The sequence below is a fragment of the Thunnus thynnus genome, chromosome 1 (assembly GCF_963924715.1).
Source record: "Thunnus thynnus chromosome 1, fThuThy2.1, whole genome shotgun sequence".
Taxonomy (NCBI): domain Eukaryota; kingdom Metazoa; phylum Chordata; class Actinopteri; order Scombriformes; family Scombridae; genus Thunnus; species Thunnus thynnus.
This window is the reverse complement of record NC_089517.1, coordinates 40,015,096-40,028,520: the sequence shown is the minus strand read 5'-3', so window position 1 is coordinate 40,028,520 and position 13,425 is coordinate 40,015,096. Positions and strand designations below refer to the sequence as shown.

General features: G+C 43.3%; 1 protein-coding gene across 2 annotated transcripts in view; it reads left to right on the top strand.

The window, feature by feature from the left end:
• The window catches only part of lrrk1 (leucine-rich repeat kinase 1), a 161,264-nt gene that overhangs the window by 95,602 nt on the left and 52,237 nt on the right, over positions 1 to 13,425 (top strand). For both annotated transcript variants that reach the window (XM_067598039.1, XM_067598047.1), the window contains 3 exons: positions 5,109 to 5,280; positions 5,375 to 5,544; positions 6,508 to 6,647. In XM_067598039.1, coding sequence (XP_067454140.1) covers positions 5,109 to 5,280; positions 5,375 to 5,544; positions 6,508 to 6,647 — 482 coding nt within the window. The remainder of the gene's footprint in view (positions 1 to 5,108; positions 5,281 to 5,374; positions 5,545 to 6,507; positions 6,648 to 13,425) is intronic.

The window sequence follows — 13,425 nt, the reverse complement described above, 5'->3', positions numbered from 1 at the left end:
GGGGTTTTACTCTGCATAATTCCTGGTTCCTGTTGAGCCAAGGTTAGGCTATCAGCAATAATTAATCATTATCAAAGATAATTATGAATTATTAAAATCAATAAAAATTATTAAAGAATTAATAATAACAGGGCACAACCCTGGGAGACAGGGAAAATAATAGCCAGTCAATTGATTCAGTCTCATAAATTGTATGAAGCAATCAATTTTGAACTAATTACTAATTACTAATTAAGTATCATATCAATAGCTAGTAAAGGTTGAAGGGTTTTGGAATTCTTTGCAGAGCAGAGGTTGGCAAAATTCACTCTTGTGCATGTTATCCAAAAGCATTTATTTAAAAGATAAAAGAACAAAACACACAATATGTAATCTAACTAGTGAGACTATATATAGATGTGTATGTGTGAGTGTGTGTGTGTGTGTGTGTGTGAGTGAGAGAGAGAGTGAGAATTGTGGGCAAACAAAATGGCTGACAGGATTCAAAATGGCGATGGAGGCCACATGTTCCTTTGTTCTGTGAACAAGGGAAGAAAAGGCAAAAGGCCAGACCATATGGGGGCTTGAGACCACATGTACTAGGTCGGAAGCAAAAGGGTATGTAAAGCGCGGCTTTAAACCTTCTCTTAACTATTAGTGTGGTTATGTTAAGGAAAGCGTGTAAGATAAAGGGTGCCAGGTTGAAAGAGGTTAGTTAGTGGCACGCAAGGCCTAGTCACTGGATGTAACATGTGTGAAGCATGCTAACATCAACTTAGCGGTGTGGCTATACAATAACCTGACTATATTTGCTCCGTCCTCTGCACAGCACCCTATTCCACCGGGAGAGCGTCAGAAGCGGAGCGTCTTCACTGCAGGGAAGCCTTCTGACGTTTAAAGTCAGTTGCACTCCTACTACAGTAATTACAGCAGCCTAGTCAAAGCTGATAGTCCCTCAAAGCTACCGTAATTACTGCAGTAGCAGGGCAACTAAACTGCCCAATTTTGTTAACTTGCTCAACTTTCATTGATTTGGTCATTTTCCTTGATTTTTGTGCTTCTGCTATGGTTAAGTAGGCTACATAGTTAAATGGTTTCTTTATTCGTCTGTTTTAATTGCGTTTATTGTTGATATACGACCAGGAGTCTGCACGGGGTGTTTTATTTTGAAAATTGACAAGATGCTCAATGCTGTTTTTGTGTCTGACTTCCTGCCCAGCTCGATCTGCTCTGTGCTGCTTGATGTGGCTTCGGTAAAAAATAAACTAGGCACCTATCTTTAGTGCAGCAGAGCAGAGAGCCGCTTCTGAAACGCGCCGCAGCGCGCCCGGTGGAATCGGATACATTGACTAGAGTGGCCGCGATCAGCTCCGGCAGCCACGTCAGAGCTGGAACGCGGCGCACACGTGCCTGGTGGAATTCAGGGGTGAATCTCTTAAGGACTCCCTTTGAGTGAGAAACATGCAGTCTGGCCTATGAGGCCCCAACATTCCCAAGAGGACTGGAGGCTTCAGACCCATTTTGGATATCCTCATCCTGAGCCAGTGTATCGCCCAAAAGGTGTTCCGTATGCTAACCATCAGAGACACAGGAAGTTCCTGAGTTTTGCTGTTCAGGATATAGTCTACAAGTACAACAGGCTACTCCTTGGCTCCTTGACTCCTTGCACATTCAGCAAGTGTGTGGACATGTCGCTGTACAACCAGGTCATGATGGTCTTCTTCTACTTAGATGACCTCATTGTCATGGCAATGTCAGGGAGTGGGCCATTTTCCACACAGCCAAGTTGGTGCTGTATCTAGCCCAGTTTGGTTTCACCATCAACTGGAAGAAGAGTGCTCCCCAACCACACCAACAGACGGAGTATCAAGAATTGTGCTTGACTCTGTCAGTCTGCGGGCTGTTCTGTCGGAATCCAGATGGACAGCTGTGCAGCAGGCAGTCCTCAGACTGTGGTGTGGAGCAGCAGTGATAGCTTTGTCTATCATGCAGGTGTTGGGGCTCATGGCAGCGGGCCATCCAGTGGTTCCACTGGGGCTGCTGCCCATGCGCTGCCTGCAAAGGCGGTTTGCCAGCCTGCACTTGTATCCCAAGAGGCTCAAGCACCAAATGGTGAACATTCCCCCATCAGTGAAGGAGGACCTGTGTTAGTAGGAGTCCCCACAGCATCTGTCAACAGGGACACCACTGGGTCAAGTAACCTCCTACATAGCGGTCTTCACATATGTGTCCCTGATGGGGTGGGCGGGCACCTGCTTGGGGAGATTGATAGGTGGTGTGTGGCCTTCAGGAGAAAACAGACACATCAACCTCCTCAAACTTCAGATGGTGCTCTTGGTTCTCCAACACTTCCTGACACTGGTTCAGGGTAGACATGTTGGTGAGAAAAGACAACCGCACCACCATTGCCTACATCAACAGGCATGGCACAGTCCAATCCACAGCCCTGTTGAGGATGGTGAAGAACCTCTTGTGGGCTTCAGAACACCTCTGGTCTGTGAGAGCCCTCCATATTCCGGGTCCGAAAAATGGGGACGCCTACCTCATATCAGACAAGTAGAGGCTGCACCCTGACGTGGTGCAGCGGATTTCGAACCACTTTGGGAAAGTGGAAGTGGACCTGATAGCCAGTCAGTACAACACCCACTGCCAGGTCTGATTCTCCCTGATGCTGCAAGATGATCCACCCCTGGGAGTAGATGTGTTTGCACATGTGCCATAGCCTAGGAGGCTGCTTTACGCCTTTCCTCTTTGTCTCATTCCCACTCTACTGGAGAGAGTGAGACAAGAGCAGCTGTCAATCATCTTGATAGCTCAGGACCGCCGTTCAGTGCCACGGTACGCAGAAATGACCCAGATGTTGGTGGCCCAGCCCTGGTCCATCCCCCAATTCTTGGGGTCCCCGGAGGCGGGCTCGAGGCACTGCCCACACTGGGCTAGCTTTTCCAGGCTTGGCTCCTTGGTTGGGATTCCAACACTGGTGCAAGACCCCCTGAAATGTGCAGTGGGAGAGGTTCTCTCCTTTCTGCAGTATTTGGTGGTTAAGGGGCTCTTATGCCACTGTTAAATTGTATGTGGCAGCCATTTCCTCCTGTCGTTAGGGTTTTGGAGACAGACCTAAACATCTTAGAAACTCATTATCTAATAATATAGCCACTCTGGATGGCATTACCTTGGCCTTCAGCACCACTGTAAGGAATCAGGGAGTTATCTTTGATCAGGATATGATCTTTTAATTCCCACATAAAACAAATTTCAAGGACTGCCTTTTTTCATTTACGTATTATTCAAAAATCAGGCACATCCTTTCACAAAAAGATGCAGAAAAAATAGTCCGAGCAACACTTCTAGGCTGGATTATTGCAATTCCTTATTATTAGGCTGCCCTAACAAGTCTTTAAAGACTCTCCAGCTAGTCCAGAATGCAGCTGCACGTATACTGACAAAAACTAGAAAAAGAGATCATATTTCTCCCATTTTAGCTTTGCTGCATTGGCTTCCTGTAAAATCCATAATTGAATTTAAAAGCCCCTCTCTCCTCCTCCTCCTCTCCATCTGTGTGCATTCATTTACCATTAATGTTTGTTATTAACTTGGCTTCCCCCTGGAGTTTTTTGTGCTTTCTCATCTCGCAGGAAACCCCAGAATCCAGGCTCAGCCTTTGCAGTCTTATTGGTGTCCTTCTCCAGCTATTGCTGCTGTTTGTTGTTGCTAGTCACATCTCTATTACTATTATTGTTATTGTTATTATTGTTGTTATTCTGCTTCTCTGTGCTTGTTCATGGGGGAATTGTTGGGTCTCTGTAAATTAAAGAGTACTGTCTAGACCTGCTCTATGTGAAAAGTGCCCTGAGATGACTTTTGTTGTGATTTGGCACTATATAAATAAAATTGAAATTGAAAAAAAATTGAGACCTGTCTTTGCCCACCCCCTCGTGAAACATTTCTTACAGGGGGTTAGGAGACAATGCCCAGTGACGCATATCTCTGCACCCCAGTGGGAACTACCGTTGGTGCTCAAGGCCCTAGTGAGTGATTCCTACCAGCCTCTGGAGCACTCCTCTCTGAAAGTGTTGTCATTCCAGACAGCTTTGGTGCTTGAACTGACTTCAGCTAAGAGAGTGAGTGGGCTGTGCGCCCTGTTGGTTCACACCAGCTGTCTGCTGCTTTGTGGTGACCACGGCAGTGCTGCTCTCCAACCCCGTCCTTTGTTCCCAGCAACATAAGGAGTTCATTTAGGTTTAGAACTATTCAGCTAGAGGCATTTTGTCCTCCACCCCATGGGCACATCAGGGAGGCAAAATTTTATCTTATGTGCCCAGTACGTGCATTGGCATGTTATGTTGAACACACAGCCTCCTTTTGGCGCACTGAACAGCTGTTCGTGTGCTATGGAGAGGGAGTGGTAGGTAAAGTCCTGTCCATGAAGCGCCTAGCTAGTTGGATTTGTGAGTGCACCTAGCAAACCTACAGGCAGGCAGGTAAGGACACCCCCACCATGGTCCAAACACATTCCACACATAGTGTAGCAGCATTAACAGCCTTATTCAGTGGGGCAAGTGTCGAGGACATATGCATGGCAGCTTCTTGGTCTACGCTTTGTCTGTTCACAAGGTTCTATCTCTTGGACATGTCAGGTTCCTTTTCAGGGTCTGTGCTCACAGGGGCAACTCAGGATTTGTGAAAAGGGTGGTGTGAGTGTCAGCTGTGGTACACCTGACACCTCGCTGGGAAATATACACCTGCATTCTCCCGTGCTCCATGATGAGTTGAGGAATGAGGTGTGCAAGGTGTCTGTTATGAGTTTTGACCCCTGCAAGATTAGGCCATGGTTACATCCAGTTTTATGTTCATGTAAAGTTCATATACTGTGTGACACACACGTAATCAGTAGGCTCATCCTGATCGGCGGGCTATGTACATGCAAATTTCAGTGGGCGATTGTGTGCATGTGATTGGAGAAAAGTTTTACCCATAGAGTCTAATAGAGGGCTCCCCCTGTGCTTAGGGTTACAATATCATAACCTTCATTAGCAACAATTCAAACCTGGTGCAAGCATTCTAAACATTTCCTCAAACATTTTCTAGTTTTAAATCTTTTCTTCTTTTCTTCTTTCCTTTTGCTGTAGCTATCTTCTGCCCCACCTCCTTCCCCCCAAGCCCGCCATGGACATCCACTGCTTTCGTCAGCAGACCAACAATACCCTGCAGCGCCTTTTCAAGATGAGCTTTGTTCCTGCTGGGTTTTGGGAGCGCTTCATTGCCAGGATGCTGATCAGCCTTACAGAGATGGACCTGCAGGTACTGAGACCAGCAGATTCTCATTGGTCATTGTACTTTACAACACTTGTGTAAACATTTTATATTAATTACCTGAAATATCTTGTTAATGCAGTCATTTGAGCCCAAAAGAAACACCAGGAGCCAGTGCAGCAGGAACTCTGTGATCTACAGCTTTGCTGGAACCCAACAGAGGAACCGCTGCAGCACCTTCAGAGTCCGACGCAGCCAGACCGTGTACTGGAAGGAGGGGCTCTTGGTCACGTTTGATGGAGGTTACCTCAGGTCAGAGCTGCAGCTAGAAGGATGAGGGTAGTAATTAAATGAGACAAATGTTTAAGTGAAGAAATGTGAGTGTGGAGCTTTAGTCACATTCAGAGCCTCAGGAAGGAGCCAGTACGGAATCAGGATCAGCAGACTTGAGTCTAAAGCCTGTGGAGGCAAACAGCAGGTCGGAGCTAGTATTCAGTCAACTTCATGGCCAGAATGTTTCACAGGAAGTGGATAGGTTAATGAGTGTCAAAGTTCAGCCCAGACATTACAGGGCATCTTTGACTTTCTGCTCAATTCCTGAGAAAGTCTTGAACAATATCAACACAATAACAACAAGTATTGTTTGTTCAAAATCAGTGACGGACTGACCATCTGGAAATTGTGCAAATGCCAGAAGGGCCGTCTGACTATGGGCCGCTTTGGCCACTCAGAATGGGTCATTGCATTCGGAGTAAGACTTACCATTGGGAACACCAGGAGAAATCCCAGTGGGCAGGTTGCTATGTGGGCCGCTTTAGCACTATTGTACAAAAACAAGAGCCAGTGTGCCGCTTGCTGTGTCATCGGCCCACAAGCCTCCCCTGTAGAGAGGGCCTTTTGTGTTTTTCACAAGTTTCATGGCCATTTTAGGTTTTCCTACACGCTTGGAAGGGGAGGGGGAGGGGTATTCCTTTGGTTGCAATCTGCAACCTCACTGCTAGATGCCACTAAATCTTACACACTGGTCCTTCAAGTTGCGTCCAGTCAATTTTATAGCTAAATATCACAAATCCTAAATTTGCCTTAGGAGGCTTTACAATCTGTACATCAATAAAACATCCTCTGTCCTTTGACCATAAAAGAGAGGAGAAAATAAATATTGAACTGCCTCAACCAAAGTACTGGTAGATCCCTGCTGCTCCACATCAGCTGCTGTGTGCAGGGTGAATGGCTTCTAGTGGAATGAGGTGGTGACATATCTGTGTGTCTCTGCAGTGTGGAGTCATCAGATGTCAACTGGAAGAGAAAGAAGAGTGGAGGCATAAAGATCATCTGCCAGTCAGAGATGAGAGATTTCTCTGCCATGGCCTTCATCACAGACCACGTCAACTCTCTGATCGAGCAGTGGTTTCCTGGTCAGTGCACTGTTTTCTGTTTGCATGGACAAACCCTGCTGTTTGACTTTGACTGACATAAAACAGATTGATAACTTGCAGTTCAGTATGTTAGTACAATATGCTTCCCATTGCACATTCCAGGTGATGTTGTATAGTAGTAATTGAAATATACAGCATGAGGTCTAGGTAAGATACCTTAATACTTTATCCAAATTTGTCAAGGACTGAAAATCAGCTCTCAATACTTCATACTTTCTCCATACCTTTTTTACACTTAGATTCTTAGTCTTGATACCTTTGTCTTTGATCAGCTATTTCCTGATTGAAATCATAGTTTTGTTAATATTCTTCTGTGGGCAAAGTGTTAGTACAGTACGTCAGTTTGTGTATCACTGAACACTAATATGACAAGTTTGTTTTTAAATCAAGAAAAAAGGTAAAGCAAAGTAAGTTAAATATGCAATGTAAGTATATTTTGCTGTCAGTACCAAAACTCAGGTATCAAAGCAACAAATATTAAAATGTTTCAAAGATACTCAGGCTCATACAACACTGTTTGAGACTATGCACAAATGGAAAAATTAAAGATGTTTCCATGCCAGAGTAACCTGTGTAATAAAGGAATAGCCAGACATATTTTTTATATATTTGGATTGTTTTGGATAAATACGATGTTCACATAAGTCAGCCCAAAACCACATTGCTTGACTAAGCAGCTGTAAGAAAAAGCAGACCTGTAAATAACAGTCCACTCTTAAATATGTTTATGGTCAATACAGATGGATTATTTTGAGTTGTATCATTTTTAACATACCTGCTTGTCCTTAATTCTGCTTTTTTTATCTTATTTTATGTTTTTTGGCCACTTTGGGCCCGATGAACAAGCTGCAGACACAACATCTAACATATCATTCCCTTATAAAGTTAGTGTTTTAGCAAACAATTGCCTATTAACACATCCAACAGAAACAGAGTAACATTAACATTCATTTGGAATGTTTCAGTCCACCTGATGAATCTGATGAAGTCCTGTGTTTTTTATACATTTCAGAGGCAGAATAAGATTTTTTTAAGACCCCGACCACCATCTCCCATCATACCTGCAGACACACACACATCCTTTGCTGTGACATCCTTTAAACAGTGAATTTGCAGTATTGTCTGAAATTAATACAAATTTGAAACGTAAATCATTTTACTGAACAAAAGGAGAGTAATGTGACTTTCACAGTGATGACTTTCACAGTGACGTTCACAATGGCATTAAAAATAACACAGCAGCATGCCTTTTCTGACGTTTTGTCAACATTTTGATTGGCATCACTTGGTATTATTCTAAAAAAGCAGTTCACATCCAACATAAACATTACAGTTTTACTGTCAGGACTTCCCACAGCATATAATTGTGCCATATTGTATGAAATAAAGAAAGCTGCCACTAATTTCAGAAACAATCATCATTTTTTTGACAGTTAGCATCAGGGATAAATAGCAGATGTGTTGTATCACACAGTTGACAAAATGTTTAAAGATGCCATTGTTAAAAGGACATCAAGTTTAGTTTACTCATCATGAGAAATACTACTCAGACTACAATTTCATGACAGAAATTCTGCATTACAAACTAAGTATGTGGAGTTTGAAAGATTTGAGCAATGAGGAGACTGGCAGGGTTTAATGAAGAATGCTGTGGTAACTTGGGAGCAGTAATGCATGCACACAATGAAGTCAATTATGTCTTTTACTTAACTTGCTCTCAACAGTATACATAGCCAAAAAGCATGATCCTAACATGAGTATGGCAACATATATCAAGGTCTGGCATGTACTAGGATTGACCCAACAAAGGTTCCCGAGTATGCTGTTGGTATCATGCACCGTTTATGTAGGGCATTTAGATCAAATTTTGACTATAAGAAATGATTAATAATTATCAGAAATAATTAATAATTATATAAAATACTAGGACTTAATTTCAGTTAAGTCCAACTTCAGGGCACCAATCAATGTAGAACTCTGACTACTAATTAACTTAATAACTATAACCACAATTACCATATCAATAGGTAGTAAAGGTTGAAGGCTTTTGAAGATCTTTGCAGAGTATAGGTTGGCAAAATTCACTTTCATGCAACATCAAATAGACAGCATGTATATCCAAAAGAATTTATTTAAAAGAAGATAAAGGTGAAAAAAACACATAATATGTAATCCGCCTAAACGTACTTAACTAACGGGCAAAAGGGAGTAAGATACACAATATGCAGTCTAACTAATTAATCTATATACAGATGTGTATGTATGTGTGTGTGTGGGTGCGTGTGTGTGAATTACAGGCAAACAAATTAGGTGACAGGATTCAAAATGGTGGCAAAGGTCACATGTTCCTCTTTTCTGTGAACAAGGGAAGACAGGCATGTTCTGCCTCCATGTGTTGAACATGTGTTAGGTCAGAGCAAAGTGTGTATCTATGTTTAAGGCTAATTGGTGTAGGATAAAGGCACCAGGTTAGGAAGAGGTTAATTAGTTAAATGCAAGGCCTAGTCACTGGATGGAATGTGTGTGAAGCATGCTAACATCAACTTAGCGGTGAAGCTATTCAATAATGTGTCCATGAATAGGACATCACAACAATAGAGCTCAACGGACAACATTAAACCAAATCAATACATATACATTGATTAAGTTAAACATCTTGCTTAGTCATTTGCCATTATGCTATGGTATGCTAGGCTTTGCTAGGCTAGGCTATGCCCAGTTGATACCAGTCTTTGGAGGGAGAGAGATGCCTTGCTTGCTGCTTTGTTGAGCTAGCGATGCTGTCGGTGGTGGGTGAGCCAGGCTGGGAAGAGCTGTGGTTCTGAGGCTGAATTGTGCACGCTTTGCTGGGCAGTCCATGATCCATTCGCAGGGTGGGGGGAAACCAGTCGCTCCTCTGTCCTGTAGAGTTAGCAGCGTGCTCTGTACTAACTCGACTTCGTGGCTCCCGTTGCTTGTGGGGTCAGCTGGCAGATTTTGTTTCATAACAGCTGGCACTAAACTTGGATCAGGCAGGCTCTGTGTCACTGCCATTCAGAAGAGTTCTGTATGTCTACCATGAGCAGGCTTGAGAGCTTCACTGTAGCTCTCAGCAGCTGCTATGAAGAGCATCCAGGAGAAGGAGGCCGGAAAGAGGAAGTGGAGAGGGCGAGTTCTGATTTTGTTGACCTGGTGACATCATGAGTCACATTGATCAATGGTGATTGAGGGAGGGTCCATAGGGTGAAGTTCGGGTCTAGGTGTGAAAACCAGAGGACTGGTTGAGTTCATTCATGGGTAAGGGCCAGTTTAAATCACACAAATGAACAAATTCATCTGTAGAGTTCCAGTGATACCTACAAAGCAACTATTAATAGGTAGTGTCATAATACCACTTCCCCTTAAGGTTAAAACATCAAATAAGACACAATCAAACAAACACATTTTGTAACACACTTGTCCCCTTTAGACTACTAGAGAACATCGAGAATATCTCTGTTCTGTCACTATACTGCATGTTGACAACTTACAAAAATGTATCTCTATGACAGGCAGAACCTAAAATATATTTAACAACAATAACAGAATGTTTTCCGCAACATTCTTCAACTTTTTTGTTTTCTCAATACATCTATCAGGAGGCTTGTGTTGCCTCATTGATCTTATCAGTTCACCTGTGGTGTCTACAGACATGGGAGCAAGCTGTGCTACACTGGCCAGGTTTGGGGCAAGAGCAGGTGGAGCAGTTTGCACAGACAGTCCATCAGCATGCTCCAGTCCTACTGGCACCACAACACAGTCCATAGATCTGCTCACACTGTCTTGTGCGAAACACTCTGAAGCCCCTTTCCCCCTTCATCATGGCAGATACGAAAATGGTCCTGGTGCCTGCGAACCTGCCTACCATCAGACAAGTTCACCACAAAAGATATTGGGCCTGTCTGGCTGTGAATGACTCCTGATAGCCAGGGTGAACCACTGGCAAAGCTTTTGACATACACACAGTCCCCTGACTTAAAAAGCCTTTCTTTAGCACGTTGGTCCCATCTCACTTGTTGCTTTTCCTGTGTGCTGGTGACTCTTGCTGTGACATCTGGGTAAAGAAGATCAAGATGAGATTAAGTCCTTGTCCCCATTAACATCTCTGCTGGGGACAATCCAATCAATTGCGTGTGAGGAGTGATCCAGTATTGGAACAGGAAACGGCAAAGCTTAGTTGCAAGCGAGTGCCCTGACATCTTTCGGAGACCATCTTTTCAAGTTTCAATGGCATGTTCTGTTAATCCGTTTGAGGCAGGGTGGTAGGGTGTAGTGTGGACATGACAGATCCTGTTTTTCTCCATGAACTCTTGGAAAACCTCACTGGTGAAAGTTGGCCCATTATCAGTTACAACAGTATCTGATAATCCATTTGTGGCAAAAATGCTTCTATGCATCGCCATAATGACTGAGGCAGTAATATACGACATATGTGCTTCCAGCAGCTTAGAATGTGAATCTATCAGCACTAGAAACATGTGACCCATAAACAGACCAGCAAAATCAAAAGCAAAAACCAAGCATGGCCAGGCCACTGCCATGAGTGGAGGGAAGCAGGAATCTTTTGGTAACTTTGACATTGTGAACATGCCTGTACCTTTTCATCCATTATGCAGTCCATCCCAGGCCACCAAACAAATGGTGGGTTGTTACGAATATTTACAATATATTTTAAATTATTTGTTTTTAGGAAGTAAAAAATACATGTCAAATAACAGCACACAGGTCGGTTACATCACTATCTCTGTCTCTCCTTACGTCTATTAGCAGCTCTCAACGAGGGGAGTCACATCCACCTGCCGCATGATGCACATTTCCTTATTTGGACATCACTCTCATAGTTGTTGGTGTTGCCCAGAGATAAACCTGAGCTACAGACATGCGCAAAGTGCTCTCAAGGGACTCTCCAGAACCTGTTGTTCCCCTTTCTCTTTCCCTAAGAAAAAAATGAAAAAAAATGAAGTTCTCCTCTATATGTTACACACTGTGCTGTCTCTGTGTTATGGGTATACAAATAGGCGCAGGTCTGTCCATACAGTGGCGCAGAGCTGAGCTTTAGCTCAGTAGTCAGCACAGCTGTCTATGATCTGGGAAACTTGAATTCGAGACCTGGTGTGGGGACCTCCTTTGCAAGATAGTTGATTGATGAACACTTATTTTAACACTTTAAAATCCAAAAATTAAAACTGTAACAAAAACAAAAATAGGATTTTTATTATTTTATTTTCACTTTTATTCAAATACAAATACAAATAATTTTGCTGCCTCAACAAATACAGATACAAATACAAATACTGGGCTTTCTGCACATCCCTAGTTTCTACAGTAGCCCAGAATGGACAAACCAAACACTGACTCTAAAGAGGGCTTTGTTGGGCCGTGGCTACAAGTTTTGGCTATCAGCAATTTTCAAAGATAATCGTTAATTATTAAAATCAATAAAATTATTAATAAGAATTAATAATAACGGGGCACCACCCTGGAATCAGGGAAAAAGATAGCCAATTCAGTCTCAAAGTCTACTAATCTATCAATTTGGAACTTTGATTAATAATTAACTTAATAACTATAAACAAAATGACCATATCAATAGCTAGTTAAGGTTGAAGGACTTTGTAGTTCTTCGCAGAGCAGTGGTTGGCAAAACTCATTCTCACTCAACATTAAAACAGACAACAGGTATATCCAAAAGCATTTATTTAACAAACAGGTAAAAGAGCAAAACACACAATACTAGTCTAGCTAAGTGTACCTATATACAAGTGTGAGTGTGTATGTGTGTGGGGAAGACAATGGCAAGATCGCTGAAGTCACCTGGTGACTGAGCACATGGCATGCCAACAATTTGGCTGACAAAGGGAACTGCAGAGATAAAAGGCCAGACCATGAGGTGTCTTGAACCACATGTGCTGCCTGAACCAAAGTTTGCAGAACTAGGTTTTAAACCTCTTAACTGTGTGGTTCTCTGTTCAAGGCCAATTGATGTAGGATCGAGGTGCCAGGTTAGGAAGAGGTTAGTTGCATGCAAGGCCTAGTTACTGGGTGTAACATGTGTTAAGCATGCTATCACTAACCCAGCGGTGTGGCTATGCAATAACCTGACTATTAACAGCAAGGACATCACAACAATAGTTCAATGAATAACCTTAGCCAAATCAATACTTGTACAGTACATTGATTAAGCTAAACATTCTTGCTTAGCCATGCTGTGCTTCACTATGTTGCTAGGCTATGCCCAGTTGTTACCAGTCCATGAAGAAAGAGATGCTTTGCGGTGCGCTGCTTCTTAGCTGGTGAATCCGTGGAAGAGACAAGCTGAGAAGGGTTTGGCCCCAAAGCTGAAAGGATGCAGGATTTGCTGTGTAGGTCTGATGCTCCAGTCATGCAGGTCAGAGGGCCCAGGTCCAGTCCTTTGTGTAGAGTTAGTGGCAAGCTAACTCGTGGCCCCTGTACTTGTTAAACAAGCCAGCAGACTTGTGTGGTAGCTGCTGGCACTAGAAAACTTAGTTTCTGAGTCTTAGGCAGGCTCTCGCATCTTCTGCCCAGAATTCTGTGTGTGTCTGCTGTGAGCAGGCCACACAAGAGAGCAGAGAGCTGTGAGGAGAAAGAGGAGCTGAGAGCTGCTCCTTCAGCAGCTGGAGGTGAAAAAGAGCAAGGAGCTGCTCCAGCCACAGCTGGAGGAGAAAGAGGGAGATAAGAGGGGAATCTCTAGTTTTGATAACCTGAATCCATGGGTGGA